Genomic DNA, 19,848 nt, shown 5'->3' on the forward strand with positions numbered 1-19,848 from the left:
CATTTTTTTCTCTTAAAGCAGCTGGGGTATTTGACCTAACTCTAACCTTAACCCTAACTCTAATCCTAACCGCTCCAGAGGGTCGCCCTTTGGGTTAGCCGCACAAGTCTCTACAGATTCTATCACCAAAACACTCTCCTGGTGGGGTAATGCCTAACGTTTACAACCTGGCAAACAGGTGGAGGGAGGGTTGCTACAGCTGGACGACAGTGGCAGTGAATATGCTTTATATTCAAGCTACTAATCTTGGAGTCCGGAGTTCTCTGTGGAGGATGCGAAGAACTCAGAACTGGTAGCCCAAGGCAGACTGCCTAGGAAGTCACAATATGCTGTCACAGGGCTCACGATGCTCTAGAGCAGAAGGGAGTAAAGTGTCCACTGCGAACAGTGAACTTTGAGGATAGCGCCTCAGAGGTTGGGCCTCTGGACTGGTGAGAGGCTCGGGAAGTCGCTGTAAGAGGACATTATACTTTGGAGCCAGTAGGAGGAGGTGCGAGACCCAACATCTTCACTCACAGGGAGAAAGTGACCTTGGTCGGTCCTCATCTCTCTGGGCCTCAGTTTCCTAATCAATGAACAGGGGTAATACTACTGACTCCCATGACAGATTACTAAAAAACAGCAAAGAGCACACACAGAGCATTTCCTAGGCACGCGCGCATGTGCGAAAACACACTGCGGGCCCCACACGCACAGCGCACAAAAATCAAGGGCGCTAGGGCCTCGGAGACACCGGCAAGTGCTCCGCATCCAGTGACTCCAAGCACCGTGCGCACGCGCCAATCCGTGCCGTCACAGTCACGTGTCCAGGTATTCGGCGCAGGCAGAGGGGAGCAGGCTGTGACTGACAGAGGGTTCGACCTGCCAGCTGGAAGCATTTTTCAGGGCGGCAGGCGCAGAGGCCGTTGATTGGGAATAGCCTTAGTTAGGGGTGGGTTCCTTGCTACCCTGGTTGCTATGACGCCCGGCCCCCGCCCCCTCGGCTGGCCGCCATCTTGTTGTTGATCCGTACCCAGTGGGCAGCGCCGGGAGCTGGACGGAGCCTCCGGTGAGGGGCCGCTGCTGCGGGGTTCAGCCACCTGCGCTGCCTGCCAGGGGGCGGGCCGAAACCTGGAGGCCCGGGGGGCCCAGCTCCCGTGGGGAGCCGTGGGCGCCCGCTACCCGGGCCTGGCCGGTAAGTGACAGGGGCTGGGCCGAAAGGCCGGCCTTACGGTCGCAGGGCGGGAGGCAGCGGGGGCAGGGTCGGAGCAGGCGGGCTCAAGGTTGGGATGTCGGCCAAGCATCACTCTATCATCTCTCGAGCGTTCTGACCTGCTGTCCGTGGTACCTTCCGCTGCTGTCGGCAGTTCAGAGGGGCGGCAGAGTGGAGGACCTTGAGTCCCGCGCAGGAGTGCCAGCCGCCGGGGTAGCGGGAAACCAACTGGACGGACCACAGCCCCAGGGCGCTGAAGCGTGTCTAGTGTCGGCCCGGATCTGGTGGGACTCCAGGTGGGACATAGACGTACCTCTTTCTCTTACCTGTCACTCCTGCAAGTGATAGTCATATCAGCACTTAACGAAGCGGAGAAAGCCCGAGAGGCCAGTGTCACCCGTTCCAGGCAGGGGGAGAGCCCTCTGCGTTGCTGCCCCAGGCCTTCCTCTGGACCCACTCGGAGCTGCCCCTGCTACTCAGAACTCAGTACTCACTTTGCTTCTTGGAAGCCCTGGCTAAATAACCGGATGTCGGAGTTTTACCTTGGAATAGAATTTAATTGGTTAGTGACTGTCACTTTTTGGAGTGTGTGTAGTATAAGGTCTTCCTCTTTTTGGCTCGGGGAGAAAACTGGTATTATGGTCATAACTTGGTTGATTTTCTCTTCTAAAGCGATTTTCCACCAATTTGGCCAGGACACAAATACAGGAGTGTGTTAAGAACTGAAATCCTATTTTGTTATCGCGTATAGTACTGAATTTCCACATTAACGTTTAACACACTTAATTTATCTTGCTCATGGAAAAGAGTCTGTCAAGTTCCTTCTCCTTTGAGAGAGTAGGATGTGAAGGTGTTCAGGACTAGGAACAGTTTTGATAGCTCTCCAACGTATTTTTCTTTTTCTGTGTTCCCTTAGCTCCTCCACAGCAGCTTTTTGTATGATTCTGACTGGAGTAGACTCATAGCGACTCTGTGCATGACTAATCTGGCCCCTGGGCTATCTTGTGCCATCCTTATCATCTCTGACATCCTTGAATCCATTGCTGCAGGCACTGTCAGCCCACGTAGTTGAGGGTCTTTTCCCTGCACCTCCTCCTTTCCAAGCGTAATGTCCCTTTCCAAGGAGTAGTCCTTCCTAACAGTGTACCCCAAGTATGTGAGCTACAGCTTCCCATCACTGTCTCTAAAAAGCATTCTGGCTGTACTTTCTTCAAGACGTTTGTTCTTCTGGCTGTCAGTGGGATATCCAGCACTCTTCTCCAACACCACAATCTAGTTCATTAATTCATCTTCTGTCTTCTTTATTCATTGTCCAGCTCTCAGATTCATAGCGAATGATTGAAAAGACCATGGCCTGACTAATTGAAGCTTAGTCATTTTTAAAGAAAGAAATAAAATTTTTATTTTATACTAGTTTACTTAGAAAGTTCCTGTACATTAATTTTCACACTGGATCTTTCCCATTTGCTTTGTGCGACCTTAGATTAACCATCCCACCCTCCTCTGCCCATCTGACACTGTTCCTCGGTTCTTTGGAGACATCTCTGACAGCAGGTTTTACCAATGCAATTTTCTCCTGGTTTCCTGACTACTGTTAGCAAGGGATGGTGGATCTAAGTAAGATGAGATTGTTGATAATTTCAGCCTTTTCTCCATCTATCATGATGTTGCCTATAGTCTCAGTGGTGAAGAAAGGCTGCATAAGACACCAGGAAGTCAAACAGCTTGTCCTCTCTATGGTTAAGTCAGAATTTTGTCATCTCAATATTTGCTTTCTGAGAGAAACCAGTTCTCTCAGGAAAAGACAAAAACTCATTGCCATCGAGTTGGAACTGACTCAGAGGCTGTAAATTGCCTGGAGTGGGATTGCCTGTTGTTTTTCCTCAGAGCTTCTGGTGAATTTGAACCATGTGCCAGTTGTGTTTGAACTGGTTGCCTCTCAGTTAGCTGTGCAACTCTCTTGAGAGTGTACCACCAGAGCATCCCTTCTCCAGAGGTTTTTGATTTAAAAAGGAGTCGCTGAAACTAAAGAAGTCTGGTGACCTTTTGTTGGTTTTCACCTAAAATTATACTTGAAAGAAGAGAATGAAGGTGAATAATCTTTAGTTTTTGTTGCCCTTGTCTTTTTTTTTTAACTCGAATGAGTTTTGACTAATTTTGGGCAGTTTTGACAGGAAAGTAAGGAGTGACTAATATATTAGGGACTTTTCAGAATTGATCCAAATTAACTTTTCCCATACTTTAAAGGTATACACAGGATTTAATTCTTATTGGTTTCTGGGGTAATCCTAAATTAGGCACCTATCCTGTTTTGGATTTCAGACTTCTTAAAGATGTAGAGAGAGATCTTTCCTACTGGCTTTTAGGTGCCATTTTAGGGGTCTCAAGGGCCCATTAAGTTTATCCATGGCCTAAACTTGTGTTAGTACTGTTGCCTTAAGGAAACGTGATATGAAATATCCAAGACCTTATATTTGCCTTTCCTTAATTCTCTTGCTCCTCATGACTGTTTGGTACTGATTTAGCATGACTATAGAGGAAGATAGCTAATAGCAGTACTTACACCTTTATTATTTTTAAGTGCTGTTAATTGAGGCTGTTGTAATAGTGAACACTGCATTCACTTAATCTTTTTCTAATTCACCTGTAAACTTAACACTTTTAACTATTAGTGACAGTAAACACTACTCACAGGCTCTGGAGATCCAATTTTCCGTAGGAATAGCATAGGAACTGCTGCAGGCATAAGAGATTGAGAACTGATGTCTTTTTTTTTTTTAACATCAGCTAGGTAGTGTGCCTATGTCATAACAAGATTTAAAGGGTGGCGCATATCATACAGAAGTATGAACACCCAATCATCATGCGTATGAACCAGAAAAGGATCTGGGAACTGATGTCTTAATGTTATATTCCAGGTGCTACTTTCCAGATGGCCTCAGTCCACTTTCTTAGGGCCTAGTCTGTAGGGAGCTATTCTGCTAACCCAAAGATGGCTCTCTGAATTTACCGGTGGCTCCAGGGTGGGGAGATGAGTAATCTCCTATCCAATTTACAGCCTTGGAAACCTGATGGAAGGTCAGCTGTGAGTTGGCTTCTACTCTGTAGCAGTGAGAGAGAGAGACCGTGCAGTAAAGCACAGTTGGAATCCACCAGCCGCTCTTTGGGAAAAAGTAAGACTGTGTCCTCCTTGTAAAGATGGGGGGGGGGGTGTGTGTGTGAGGGAAATTGGAAGAATCTGTTCTGGAAAACAATGTATTAGAATTTTATAAATAAACTAGTATAATTTAAAAAAATTACAAAAAAAATTATAGCCTCAGGAACTCACAGAGGGTTGCCATGAGTTGGAATCAGCTGGATAGCAATGGGTTGGGTTACCTAGTCAGAGAGAGCCTTGGTGGTGCAGTGGTTAAACTACAGGGCTGCTAACTGAATGGTTAGTGTTTCATACTCACCCATTGGGACTGAGGAAGAAAAGACTTGGTGATGAGCTCCAGTAAAGCCTCGAAAACCTGGGGTGGTTCTTTTGGGTTGCAATGAGTTGCAGATTGACTTGATGACACCTAATAACACTACTATAACTCTAAAAGTTCTTGAATGGGTTCACTCTAATGCTGTAGGGAGACAGGCTTCAATGCTGCAGAACAGAAGCAGGTAAAAAAGTTCAGTGCTGTCAGATTGATTGCCACTCATAGGGATCCCCCTTGGATTTCTTAAGGTGTAACTCTTTATCAGAGGAGAGTGTGCATCTTTCTCGAACCATGCATTTGAACTGCCGACCTCTTGGTTAGCACAGGATGTACTATGCCAAGAGGACTTAGAATTAACTAAATGTAAAACAGGTCTGAAAGCAGAGAGTAATCCTGCATATCACAAGGTTCTGTATAGCCCACCCTCCTTCCTGGCCAAGGTGCTATTTTTGAGTCTTGGAAAATTTGTGTTGAGTGACCAAAGATGTTGAAATTCTTAGACCATCTGTTTTGTTGGGTCTTGGTCTGTGATCACTTGGGACTTCTGTAAACATATTGGTAATGTTTGCTGCTTTTTCCTTTCTGATAATCTTGAGAATAGGGGAGCACCAACGGGCACAGTGCAAAAAGGCTGCACAGGGCGTTCTGCCTCTGGTTTGGGGCATTTGAGGTATGGGACAATTAGACGTTACATATATTTGTTGCACTAGGTCTGTGCTCTAGCACTGGATTTTAAATAGTTTTCTGTTTACATTTTGCTGCGGCAAGATATGAGCAGTAGATTGTGGGTAAGGAAACCTCAGACATCTTTATTCTCTTATAAACTGTGATAGATGAACTGTCATGTTTGCTGTTACGGTTTGAAGTTCCATTTGTGGAGGAGGCATTACAAATGAATTTTGATGGGAACATATGCTTATTTCAGTGCTAGACCTTCTTTAGGGACTTTATTTATTGAGTGCTTGAAAAATTGGCTTCTGATCTTTTTCAGCATACTTCCATAAAATCTGTGGAGATTTAGACCATATATGCCTATCCCCTTGTTACATAAAAGATGAGTAGGCTAAGGAAGCTTTTCTAAGACTGGACCCTTGAAATCTAAAATTTGATGTCAATGAAGAAGAGCACCTTGATAACCATAAAAATCTGGACATATTGTGAGTGAACATTTTATAAATGAGTTACAGTCAAAAACCAGACAATAAAGTATATGTTAGTGATGGACTAGAGAAATTGAAACACTCATAAAAAGTGGTATAGATGTAAAATGTTGAAGCTATTCCATTCATACTTCAAGAGACGTGAAAATATGCCTCTACACAAAACTTGTGACTATTTGTAGTGGGATTATTTATAATACCCAGAGGGAGAAACAACTTAAATGTCCAGCAACAGATGAATTGGTAAATAAAACACTGTATTTAAATACAATAGGATATTATCTGGCCATACAAAAGAATGAAAAACTGGTATGTATGGATAAATCTTGTAAGTACACTGAATGAAAGAAGCCAGCCACAAAAGGCTACATGTTATTTGATGTCATTTTTTAAATGAAATGTCTAGAATAGGTAGGTCTATACTGACAAAATGATTACTTAAGTTTGGTTGGGAAACAGGGGTAATCACTACAGAATACATAGAGTATTTCTTTTTTTTTTTTTTTAGAGTATTTCTTTTTGAAGTAATGAAAATGTAAAATCGATTGTGGTGGTGGTTTTACATATTTATATATATTTGACTATATTAAAAAATTATTAATTGTACACTTTAAATGGGTGAATTGTATGATCTGTGAATAATACTGCATGAAGTAATTACTGCAGAAACAATTTACTTTCTGTGTCTTCATTAGCACTCAGCTCATGGGCCAGCTGACAGTGAAAGGTGGAAGCAAGGTTTAAGGGCAGTGAGCAGTGGTGAGGACTGTGTGAACTGGCAAATATAGACTTTATTTACGGGTTATTAGGAACTCTGGAGTTGTTTGTGGGCAGTTGCAGTAACTTAAGGCCACACGTCTCTGGTGGTTTGAATCTGCTAGCTGCTTTGCGGGAGGAAAATGGATATTTTCCTCTGGTAAGATATACAACTTTAGAAACCCAGTGGAAGGTCAGCTAAAAGTTGATTCTGGCATGAGGGCAATGAGTTTAGACAATGGGTTAGAAGATGTTGTTCAATTCTAGCCAGCTGTTGTGTATGTATTTTTTTTTGGAAGCAAATCTGGATTTTTATGGAAAAATTTCTGACTTACAGTAAAAAAAAAAAATGAAGCCACGTAATTGGTCATAGGAAACCCTCTGTAGACCAGAAATGTCCAACAACACATCTTTAATCTCTTTATTCTCTATGCTATGTAATTATTTCTTAATGACCTTTCAGCTCTATTACTATTTACTGAAGTTATCATTTCCATTGTACATGGAGTTCAATGAGTTTTTTCAATTCAATGAGTTTTGATAAATAAATATTTATCCAGGTAAATACTCAGTGAAAACATTTTCAGTCACAGAAAACTTCTTTTGTTTTCCAGCCTAGTTAGCCCTGGCCTGCACCCTGGGCATACATAATAACCACTGATCTTTCTGTCTCTGGAGGAATCTCTGGTGGTGGAATCCATAGCAAGTTGCATTGCTAACTGACCCATAGTGGTTCAGATCCATCCAAGAGAGAAAGATGGGCAGTCGCTTACGTTTAAAATACACAGCCTTGGGAACGCAGTCGAGGGTCACTGTGAGTCGGAACCAACTGTATGACGGTCAGTTTTTCTCTCTGTAGATATTTTAGAGTTTTATGCAAATGCAATTATCTTTTAAAAATATATCTCTGCATCCTGCATGATGTTTTTGTAGTTCATTCATTTTGTTGTTTCTTTTTTAAAAAAAATTTGTATAGTTGCACTACGAATTGTTTATCCATTCATTTAGTGATGATGGCATGTGTGTGATTTCGTGTGTGTTTTCCAGTCATAAAGATGTAATAAATGTTCTTATAAAGCTTTGAATGTTAATTTTTCTTCTGTAGATACTAAAGAGTAGACTTATTCTGACCCCTGGGCACTGTCCTATTGGACCTGAGCCTGATACTGTTATGCCTGTTTTAGAGTTTTAAGCTCCAAGTGTCTTTTCCATTTTTGTCAGATTCCCAGATATACTCATATTAAATCTAGAATGAATTGATACACTCTTGAGATGGGAGGGTGAAATAACCAGGACTGTGGCAATGATACACAAACTTCTAGAACAGATATTCCTGAACACTTAATTATGCAGAATGCACATGTAGATGGACCAAAAGGCAGTTATTCTGATAGAATAAGGGGATACAGAGTCGTTTGAAATCTGTATGATGGAGCAGATAATCTTAGAAGCTGGACTATATTAAGAACACTGCATCAGGATTAGAAGAAGACTCATTAGCTACCTGTAATTAGCAGACGACACAACTTTGCTTGCTGAAAATGAAGAGGACTTGAACCACTTAGAAGATCAACGATTATAGCCTTTTGGATTATACTTCAACATAAAACAAAATTGTTCACAACTGAACCAGTAAGCAGCATCATAGTAAATGGAGAAAAGATTGAGGTTGTTAGAGATTTAATTTTTACATGGATCTTTTAATAACACCCATGGAGACAGGAGTCAGGAATTCAAATGTTTTACATCAGGCAGAATTGCTGCTAAAGAGCTTTTTAAATTGTTACAAAGCAAAATTGTCACTTTGAGGACTAAAATGTGCTTACCACTGAGCTGCTCTGGTGGCCTAATGGCAAGAAGCTGTGCTGTAATCCCAAAGGCACACAGTTTGAGTCCACCAGTTGCTCCATGGGAGAACAATTAACTGCAATTAAGTGCAGTTAACCGCCTCTAAAAACCCACTGGAAGATCAGCTATGGGTTGGTTCTGACCCGATGGTATACAACAACAACAAATGAGTAAGAAAGATGACTGTAGAATTGATGCCTTTGAATCATGGGTTGATGAATGTTGAATATACTGTGCATGGAGTTTTGTTGGCCATCTCTGTAATTGCGTGTCTAATCCAAAGGCCATGCCTTTTTGGTGGTTCAAATTCACAAGTGCTTTCTCAGAGGAAAGATGGGTAGTTTTCACCCTTGCAAGTTACAGCCTTGAAAACTCATGGAATGGTCTGCTATCAGTTGCCTCTAACTGATGGCAAGGAGAGTGAGTATGGATGACCAGAAAAATGAACAGATCTGTCTTGTAAAAAGTACAGTCAGAATGTTCCTTAGAAGGCTGGTGGGAATTTGCCTTACTTACTTTGGACATGTTTCAGAAAAGATTAGTTCTTGGGGAAGGACTCATGCTTAGTAAAGCAGAGGATCTATTCAAAAGAGAAAAATCCTTCCTTAACAAGAAGAATTGACACAATAGCTGCAACAATGGGGTCAAAGCAGCAGTAATTATGATGGTTCAGGACCAGGCGGCTTGTAGTTTTGTTACATGAAAGATCAGATGCTGTGAGCGGAACTGACTCTACAGCACCAGACAATACATTTGCATCAGAACTTGCTTTAGCACTTGGCCTGCTTATAGATTTCTGTTCATCGATGTGGGCAAGGAAGATTCTTGGTGTCATCTACAGGGATCCCAAGAGTCATCCTTCATTCTCTGTGAAACTTTAGTGATTTGTGTCTTTTTAAGTGACCTGGTCTGGTTATTACAGTGAACACTGCCTCTTTTTAAAAATGTTTATAATTTTTTTGTGTGTGTACTGTCAAATCAGATATGACTGGTATAAGAGGAGATTGCCCCTCCTTCTCCAGCAGAGCATCTGGTGGATTGGAACTGTGTACTTCTGGGGTTGCAGTGCAGATTCTTGCCACTAGACAACCAGAGCTCCCTGAACACTGCCTCTTTAAACTCTTGATCATCTGTCATAATTTTAGTTAACTATCTTAAAGAATTACAGGTGTATTAATTTTAATTTTTAGAACTTGAGTCATCCTTTCTGATAATTATCCATGTGTGGGATTTGAGAACTAATACCACCCAGAGGTTTTTGGCTAAGTGGTTTAGATTTTAGGCTTTGGGAGCAGCACTCTGCTTTTGGTGATAAACACTTATTTATCCCTTAAGTCTTTCTCATGGGGCTCTTTTCCACATGTTGCTGGTGATGTGTATCTCAGTTAGGAATAGTATGTTCTGTTTTACCACTGACTTCGTGGGTCAATGTTCAGTGAATATTTGTAGTTAAGAATTTGATTATCAGAATTCTCTTTGAAAGTTTCCCAATCCTTTTGGAATAAAATTGATTCTTTTGGAGCTGAAGAGATACCTTTATTATTATTATTATTATTCTATTATTTGTGTGTGTGTGTGTACCGTCAAATCGGATCTGACTGGTTCAGGAGGAGAGGGTCCCTCCTTCCCCGGCAGAGCATCTGGTGGATTTGAACCATGCGCCTCTGGGAGTGCAGTGCAGCTTCTTGCCACTAGGCCACCAGAGCTCCCCAAGCCTTCGTTTTTTAAGAGGACATAAAGACCAAGATAGACAGGTAAAAGAGGACAGTAAGTAGAGCAGGGAGACGGCAGGCCGCAGATCCCCAGTTTCATGGTTCCCTTCTCCCACCAACACACACACACACACAAGCACACACCACACACAGAATCTGGTCCTGATTCACGGTTTAATGGTTGTCCAGCTGTAAGTCCCTCATTTCTGCCTCTCACGGTTCCACTGCTCCGGGGTCAGAGTCTTCTGTTCAAAGGCATGGATGTGCGGGAGCTCTTCTGCTAGGAATGAGTTCACCAGCCGGTGTCTCTGGAGCAACAGCTTCCCCTCGAACTTGGAGGACACCACCAGGACTCGGAAGCTGGACGCGCAACGGTTCAGAGTCGTGTCCTCCACCTCCACGTGCTCCGCTTCCAGCTCCCGCTGCAGCTTCTCCCGGAGAAAATTAGCGCTGAGATCCATTGCTGCAGCCCGGAGTGGGCGGCAGCCCGGGGGACCGGAGCCCAGCAAGGACCCGGCCACACTGAAGAGATACCTTTTTTAAAGAATTTGTTTTTTAGGAAGCTCTAGTGAACTGGTGGCAAGAAGCTGTGCTGCAATCCTGAAGGCGTGTGGTTCAAATCCACCAGATGCCTTGCTGGAGAAGGAGGGCAGTCTCTTCCTGTGCCAGTCAGATCCAATTTGATGGTACACACAAACAAAAATAATAAAAATATTTAAAAATAATAAATAATTTGGTTTTTGTATCTCTAAGCTGATGGTTTCTTGGAAGGTAAGGAAAAGATTTTAAATGAATAAAAATGTCCATATTTTTAGTTTAGTGAGTTTTTAGAATGTAAAATTTACCATTTTTGACAATTCTTAAAATTGCTGTATTTTGATTAAACAATATATGACATGACATTTGCACATTTATTCCATATATAGTTCCTATATCGTGAATATATTTTCTTTTTAAATTTTTTAAATTTTTATTTGTGAATATATTCTTATTGTGGAACCATTATCAGAGTCTTTCCTTTTTTTTTAAGTAAAAATTTAAGAATCATTGATTTTTCATTCTTTTTAATATACATTTTGTTTTACGATATTCATTATGATTGATTGGTGTATTTAATTAATGAATTAAAATTCTGATCGGCCTCCTTTTTTATATTGCCTTTCCCTTAACCCAGTTATCTTTTCATTAATTTTTGCTCTCCTCACTGTCCCTTCCCATTCCTGGTAACCAGACTACCATCTATTTCTTAATTGCTCTGTCACCATTAACAGAAACTCAGTGTCCTCTATGCACAAATCTATTTGATCTATTCCTGGTAACTAGTAATAAATTTTGGCCTTTATACATTTATCTACTCTAAATATTTTATGTGAGTTGGATTATATATTTTTCATTTTGTGACTGACTTACTTTACTAAGCATAATGTTTTCAAAGTTCATCCTTCTTGTTGTTAGATGCCGTTGAGTACAACTTGTAGTGACTCTCTGAACAGATCTGAATCCTATCTTATCCTGTGCCATCCTCACTATCTCTTAGACACTTGTGTCCAGTGCTGCAGTCATTGTTCCTTCTCATTGAATGATCTTATCATTTTATCAAAAGTCAATTGTCATATAAAACCATTATTTTAGAATGGGTATGAGAATCCAAGGTGAGGAGTGTGGAAGCAGAGGGATGAGGATGGGCGAGGGGGTGGAGTTTTAATCATACAGGGCTGCACAATACGATGGGTGGATGAAGTGAAGAAAATGGGAAAGATCTTTTGTGAAAAACAATATATTTAAACTTTGTAAATTGTATAAAATTAAAAAAAATCAGTTGACCATATATATGAAGATTTATTTCTGGACTCTATTTTACTCTTATTGGTTATATGTCCACCTCTAAATCTTCGTGTCAGTAGACCTAGCTCCCTTACCAAGTGCCCAAAGGTATTCACTTTATCAGCAAAAACCCGTCAGCTTTCTTGGGTTGTGGTCCAGGATCCCACAGCTAGTTCTCTGTTACCTTTGCTGCAAATGCTGTCACTGCTGCAGCCATGTAGACTGCTATCTCATCTCTTCATCTCCGATATGTCTGGTTTTCTTTCTTGATGATAGTGAAATTCTTGTTTTCTTTTTTGCTCTTCATTTTTTTTTAAATTGTGATTTTAAGAAAGTTTACAGAAAGGTTGGGTTTTCATTCATTGATTACTACACACTTCCCTCCTCCTTACTCTCTCCTCCAGTCCACTTTGCAATGCACTTCTTGTTCTAGATTGTAATTCCTGTTTTCTATTTCTGTCTTTTCTGTTTAAGCCTGGTGGGATGACAAAATTGACCAGTTCTCATGTTAATGTTCTGTATATCTTATTTGTTATAATCTCACTTAAAATATGCATTTACCTTATTACATTATTATAAAGCTATCAGATCTCTTTTGTAGATAACATTTGTGTGGTCCTTCCATCTAACAGGTGAGAGTTGCAAAGTCAGTAACTAGGAACATCATGTTCAATAATCCACTGCAGCAGTGGGGTAGCTTTTAATCGATATAGATTTTAGGATGGATTTTTCATTGCTACCAAAGCAAGATTTTTGTAGGGGTTGCTGTTTAAATGTTCTTTAAAATTTTCAGCATTATTTTGTGGTTTTACTGTCCAAGTCTTGTTCCTTTTAAGATTTATTCCTATTTTATTCTCTTAAGATGTTATTGTAAATGAAAATACTTCCCCCAATCATCTTTATTCACCATCCAATCTAACATGCGTATCAAGTGATTGAAAAAGACCATGGGTTGAATCAGGAACACCTTAGTCTCTAAATTGACATAATTGCCCCTCAGTAGTTTGAAATGGTCCCTGGCAGCAGACTTGGCAATATTTTTTTTTAAATTTTATTAATTTTAATGAAAATTTACAGAGATTTTGGATTTTCATTCATTCATTGTTGCACTTTTTTCTCTACCGTCCCCCCACACTCCCCAGTTCCCTCCTTTCTTCAAAAAGCAAAAGATAAACTCCTTCATTGGTATACAGTCCCCCTGCCCCCCGCCCCCCCCCCATGAAAATACTTTTTAAATTTTCTTTTCATATTTGTTGCTCAAAGCTCATTGTTGTTTACTTGGACCCAGTAGCTGGTTTTCGGAGGCTATAAATCTCATGGGAGAAGATTGCTCATCATTCTCCTTGTAAAAACTATTTGCGAGAGACTGAGGAAGAGGGTGGCTGCGGCGACGACTGACCAGAGCCCAGGGACAGGATGGCTGGGCACAGATTGGTGTTGGTGTTAGGAGATCTGCACATCCCACACTGCTGCAACAGCCTGCCAGCTAAATTAAAAACGCTGCTGGTGCCTGGAAAGATCCAGCACATCCTTTGCACTGGAAACCTTTGCACCAAAGCTACGACTATCTCAAGACTCTAGCTGGTGATGTTCACATTGTGAGAGGAGACTGATGAGAATCTAAATTATCCAGAACAGAAAGTTGTAACTGTGGGACAGTTCAAAATCGGTTTGATCCATGGCCATCAAGTTATCCCCTGGGGAGATATGGCCAGCTTAGCCCTGTTGCAGAGGCAGTTTGATGTGGACATTCTTATCTCGGGACACACGCACAAATTTGAAGCATTTGAGCGTGAAAATAAATTCTACATTACCCCAGGTTCTGCCACTGGAGCATATAATGCCTTGGAAACAAACATTATTCCTTCGTTTGTGTTGATGGATATCCAGGCTTCTACTGTTGTCACTTATGTGTACCAGCTAATTGGAGATGATGTGAAAATAGAACAAATTGAGTACAAAATGTCTTAAAGCCAGACCTGTCTTGATTTTTGTTTTATTTTTTCATTCCCATTTAAATCAAGTAACTAAACACTGAAAGTCACAAATTGTACATTTTTTTCTATTTTACAGTAGAATGTATCTTCCCTGTTAACATTTAATTGCTGTAAGCTGCTTACAAACTATGAGAATACATATTTAGTTTACAGTATGTGATTTCTATGAAAAAAATGTCGACAAGCTAGTAAATGATCAGTGTTAAGAAAAATGCTGGTAAATAGTGAACTTGGTATCTGGAACTCTATTACAAAAGAAGTGCATGAAGAGAAAGAGACAAGAATTCCTTATATATGTTTTTCTCCACTCAGAAATAAACTTTTTTCTTCCATTTATAAAAAACAAACAAACAAACAAACAAATAACCTATTTGCTTGATGTGGGGTGGCTGCATCTGACCTGTGTTAACTGTTCAGAGGGGAACTGTTCCAATCAATGACATCTATCAAACAAAACCAATTCCCATGAGGTCAGACATGGCCCCTATACTCCTCTATTTTCTTCTCCCACTCTTGACACCGACCCAGGCTCTCCCTGCTGTACTTGTTGTGTGCCATCAAGTTGGAACCAACCCATAGCTGACCCTACAGTGGGGTTTCAGAGTCAGTAAATCACAAAGGAGGAGATTGCGCACAGAGCAGCTGGTAGAGTCAAACTGCATGCCTTTGGGATTGCAGCACAGCTTTTTATCACCAGGCCTCCAGAGATCCCTTCACTGTTCTTCTGGGTCCCAAATTCATTGCAGTAGCTGTACAGACCTCACAGAACCATAGTCATGATGATGAGGATGGCAGAGGATAGGACAGGGTTCAGATCTGTTGTTTATAGGATTGCTGTGAGTTGTACTTGACTCTAGGACACCTAATAGTCACAAACTTTTTCAAGTGCGATAGTTACAGAATCTTAGATTTTTATTATTTTATTTTTAGCTTATGAGGACTCGTCTGTATTGGTTGTAGGTGATGAGTAAAATAGGAGAGTAAGTACTGTCTGTAGGGTGTATTCTGGGTCAACTACAGTCTAGTTCTGATCAAGTAGAGGAAAAGCCTTTTTCAGAAATTTACATTTTCTTCTGTGTGTTTCTTTCATTGTAACTGGAACCTAGTGACTGGATGCTTGCTGACTTTTAAGACCGTGGTGCTGCTTACCAAAGCAGGACATAGAACATCAATTTTACGAAATATAATTGTTTTGCAGTTTGACTGATTTATCCCATGAGATTGTGGTACCAAGCTTTCAAACCCAGTAAATTAATCTGTGAATTGTTTTGGTTCATAACTGTACCCACTGTAAGGTTTAGTATATGTATGTGTTCATGTAAGATATATAGATATAGGAATATATTTGCAGTTCATATAAACACTTACGTATATAAATCTGTAAATACACTTTTTAAATATTTTTTTTAATTTAATGAAAATTTACAGAGACCTTGGATTTCCATTCATTCATTGTTGCACTTTTCTCCCTGCCCATCTTCCCCTCCTCTCCCCAGAACACTCTTCTCTTTGAAAAATAAAAGTTTCTCCATTGTTTTACAGTCCCTCCCCCCAGGTCCACTCCACTATGCATCCTTTGTTCTGGACTCCTGTCATGACAATAATACCTAATCACATATCCCTTTTAAACAGTTTTCTCCCTCATTTGTTTCAATGCAGTATACATTATTTATCGCCTCTTTCTCAATCTCCCCCCAGCCCCTATTTCAGTCTCGTTTTACAACAGTGGCACTATGCAGTATTTGTCTTTTTGTGACTGAGATATTTCACTCAGCATAATGTCCTCCAGGGTCACCCATTTTGAATAATATTGCATGAGTTGCTTGTTTTTTGTAAATATACTTTTTAAATGCTTACTCATATACTCACATGTGCCTTCTTGTACCTAGGTATACATGCATATCTGCTTTTATAATCACACACATTTTTTATTGGTGGTTGTCATTGTTTATCTGTTACAGTATATATGTTTATATGTTACATTCATTATATGTTATAGTATTTACCAAAATTGGCCCCATTTTTGCATACTTAGTGTTTTCATTTGTTTTTGTCAAGTTGTGTAAACATCACCCATATTGAGTATTTTACTCAACACCAAAAAGAACAAGTGTCTGCTATTTAGAAGAGGAGCTTTGCTGGCATAGTACATAATATGTTGGATGGCTAGTGAAAAAGACCAGTGGTTAGAATTCACTAATAGAAAAAGATGGATACTCTTTTACTCATAAAGGTCTACAGCTCCAGAAACCTTATTGGAGGGTCATTGTGAATCACAGTTGACATGACATCAGTGAGTTTGGTTGTTTACTATTTAGAAAGTGTTTCTCTTTTGTTCCTTCTCCCATCCCTGGTAACACTCAAAGATCGTTGTTTTCCTGTTCTTGACTTTTTATTTAAGTTAAGATTTGTTCTTTTGTGATGTATTTTACTCAGAATAATAACTCTCCAGATTTATCTGTTTTATGTTTTGTAGACTTCTTATTTTTTTATAGTTGTCTGTCATTGTATGACTGTGGCACAATTTGTTTATCCATTCATCTATTAATGAGCACTTAGATAGTTTCTGTGTTTTTGCCATTGTAAGTAATACCACAGTGCAGAGTCTCTTCTAACATCTGCTTTGGTCTTTTCATTATTTCCAGCTTTTGTAATAACCTTTTGCCTTCTTAATGGGTGATGTCCTTATTATCATCCCATAACTCCTCTGGTCTTTGGTCATTAGTGTTTAGTGGATCACATATATTCTTGAGATGGTATTTAAAATAAATTGTGAGAGTCTCAAGTTCATGTTTTTGTCCTTGTGGACTTGTTTTCATTTTGTTCACCTTTAGTTTCAACTTGGACATTATTAATTGATGGTCTTTTCCACAGTCAGCAGCTAACCTTGTTTTGACTGCTGATGGTGAGCATCTCTGTTGACTCCTTCCACAGATGTAGTCAGTCTGATTTGTTTGTAGTTCATTAGATGAGGTCCATGTGTATAAATATTATTTATATATATTTTTAAAGCAGTATTTATAGTCAAATCATTGAGCAAAAAGCTTTATTTCTCTCAGCAAGTCTATATTTTCTAGCTATCGCGCTCCACTCTGAGAAGAGTGTAACAGCATCAGGATTGGAGGGAGACTCATCAGTAACCTGTGTTATGCAGATGACCAACCTTGCTTGCTGAAAGTGAGGAGCACTTGTAGAAGATCAAGGAATGCAGCCTTCAGTATGGATTGCATCTCAATATCAAGAAAACAAAAATTCTTAGCAAGCACTGGACCAATAGACAGCATAATGATGCATGGAGAGGAGACTGAAACTGTCAATAGCTTCATCTTGCTTCTTTTAACACCCTTGGTATGAGCAGTCAGGAAATAAGGAGACACATTACACTGGGAAAAACTTTAGTTAGGGACCTCTCCAAATTTTTGAAGAGTAATGATGTCAGTTTGAGGACTAAGGTGTGTCTGATTTAAGCCATGGTTTTTCCAGTTACTTGCTGTGCATTTGAGAGCTAGACAGTGAATAAGGATGACAGAAAAAGAATTGACACCTTTGAGCTGTGGTATTGAAGAAGAGCAATTCTGTGGACGTTGAAGAAAATGAACCGATATGTCTTGGAGAGGGTGTAGCTGTAGTGTTCTTTGAGGCAAGAATGATGAGGCACATCACATACTTTGGGCATATTGCTAGGAGGGATTATTCCTTGGAGAAGGATATGCTGGGAAGGGTGCAGGGTCGGCAAAGAAGAGGAAGATCCTCAACTATGTGGATTGGCACGGTGACTGCTGCAGTGGGCTTGTATATTGGGAAGTGTGAGGATGGTGCAGGATAGAACAGGGTTCAGATATTTTGTTCATAGAGTTGTTATGAGTTGTACTCAACTCGACAGCACCTAACAACAACAGTTCTCCCTTGTTTCCAACTTTTACATTTCATTCACCAATTATTATTAATGCATCTTCTTTTTAACATTTTTATTTATTTATTTATTTTATTAATGCATCTTGATTGCAGTTTGAGCAATCTTAGACCATGGTAGAAATCTTCAATTTCCACACCTTTGACTTTAGTGGTTGGTGTGTATATTTAAATATGATATTTCCTTACAATTTTTATTTATGTATTGCCAATAGTAAATGATCTTGAGCATCTTTCCTTTTGCTTGTTGGTTACCAGTGTGTTCTTTGATGAATTGTCTGTTCATATCCTTTGCCCATATTTTGATGATTGGTCTTTTGACTGTTGAGACATTGACATTTTATATAGAGATTAGACCCTTACCAGATGTATCTTTTCCTACTTTGGTAGAATCTTTTGAAAAGCATAGTTTTTTAGAATATTCCACATACATAATTTGTTGTTTGATGATCCAGGCATTTTTTTTAATAAATTGCATAAACCAGAAAATAGATCTAATTTTAATCCTGTGTTATCTTCTAGGAATTTGATGACAATGTTTTGGCTTGGGTTTTAGATTGATTTGGAGACTTGAGAATTGTAATTTGAATACAAAATTGTTTTGGTAAAGAATATTTTGAAACTAACTTAGAAAAACATCAGCTCAGATCGAGGATGTGGGTCAAGACCACGAAGCATACTAGATAACTCAGATACACACAGGACAGGCAGATACTGTTTTGGTTTAGTGTTTTTGATATCTTGCATAGGATCAATGCAGCCAAAATTAAAGTGATTTTATTAGCATAGGAAATGCTATAATGAATGGTTGGAAGTTTTTTCCTTCTTTAGCAAGTTGTGTAATAAAATTTAGGCTTGTATTCAATATTTAGTTAATGTCTCCAAAGAAAATACTGACCTTGGCCTTGTTGTATTGTTGTTAGGTGCTGTTGACTGTAACACATAGGAACCCTTTGAACAACAGATACGAACCTGGTTCTATCCTGCATCATCCTGCCAGTCTCTGATATGCTTGAGCCTGTGTTATATTCCCGGTACTAGTCCATCTTATTAAGGGTCTTCCTCTCTTTCCGTGACCCTCCATCTTTCCCAGCATAATATCTTTTTCCAAAGATTGACAGTTCAACAATTAAGAAATCTAAAGATGTGTTACATTGGGAAAACCTGCTGTCAGGGACCACTACAAAGTACTCAAGAGTCAAGGATTTAAGTTTAAAGAATAAAGTGGACCTGATCCAAACTAGGGCCTTTTTAATTACTTGGTGTGCATCTGAAAGTTGGACGGTGACTAGGGATGACAGAAGAATTATTGATGCTGTACCACAACAAGATAAAGGTAAAAAAACCCAGCTGAAAAATGGGCACAGGCTATGCACAGACACTTTACCAAAGAAGACACTCAGATGGCAAACAGACACATGAAGAAATGTTCAAAATCCCTAGCTCTAAGAGAGATGCAAATCTAAACACCTATGAGATATCATCTCACCCCAGTAAGAATAGCAAAATTTAACAGAACAGCGAACAAACTTGAGGGGAGGGATTGTATAATAATGAAAGAATTTTTCTTTTACTTTTCAAAGAGAAGAGCAAACTGGGGGAGGGGGTGGACAGGGAGAAAAGTGTAACAATGAATGAATGGGAATCCAAAGTCTCTAAATTTTCGTTAAAATTAATAATAATTTAAAAAAGACAAAAAATATGCTTATAACAATAAAAAAAAGAATTGATGCTTTTGAGTTGTGGTGTTGGAGATTGTTGTTGTTGTTGTTATGTGCCGTCGAGTCGTTTTCGACTCATAGTGACCCTATGCACAACAGCCCTAAACCCTGCTCTGTCCTGCGCCAAACGCACCGCCTCTGACACACCCATCCCGATTACTCCAGTCACCGAATCAATCCATCTCATAAAGGGTCTTCCCCTCCTGCGTTGTCCCTCAACCCTCCCAAGCATGATGTCCCTCTCCAAGGACCCGTC

At 40.0% G+C, this 19,848-nt stretch overlaps 2 protein-coding genes and 1 pseudogene across 2 annotated transcripts in view; 2 read left to right on the top strand and 1 right to left on the bottom strand.

The window, feature by feature from the left end:
* The first annotated feature begins 986 nt into the window (after positions 1-986).
* Positions 987-19,848, top strand: part of IP6K1 (inositol hexakisphosphate kinase 1) — a 58,206-nt gene continuing 39,344 nt past the window's right edge. Inside the window, exon 1 of the mRNA XM_006892896.1 lies at positions 987-1,048. The gene's annotated coding sequence lies outside the window, so the exon portion shown is untranslated. The remainder of the gene's footprint in view (positions 1,049-19,848) is intronic.
* On the bottom strand, positions 10,339-10,656 carry LOC102874744 (bolA-like protein 2-like). Its single transcript, XM_006892898.1, has one exon. It carries the CDS (start codon positions 10,597-10,599, stop codon positions 10,339-10,341), a length of 261 nt encoding a protein of 86 aa, XP_006892960.1. The 5' UTR covers positions 10,600-10,656.
* On the top strand, positions 13,379-13,933 carry LOC102858926 (annotated as a pseudogene).

The sequence above is a fragment of the Elephantulus edwardii genome, unplaced genomic scaffold (assembly GCF_000299155.1).
Source record: "Elephantulus edwardii isolate Elephantulus edwardi_28Jun2011 unplaced genomic scaffold, EleEdw1.0 scaffold00121, whole genome shotgun sequence".
NCBI classification, from domain to species: Eukaryota; Metazoa; Chordata; class Mammalia; order Macroscelidea; family Macroscelididae; genus Elephantulus; species Elephantulus edwardii.

Coding starts and splice junctions, on each gene's coding strand:
- LOC102874744 (XM_006892898.1), bottom strand. CDS start 10,599: ATGGATCTCAGCGCTAATTTTCTCCGGGAGAAGCTGCAGCGGGAGCTG.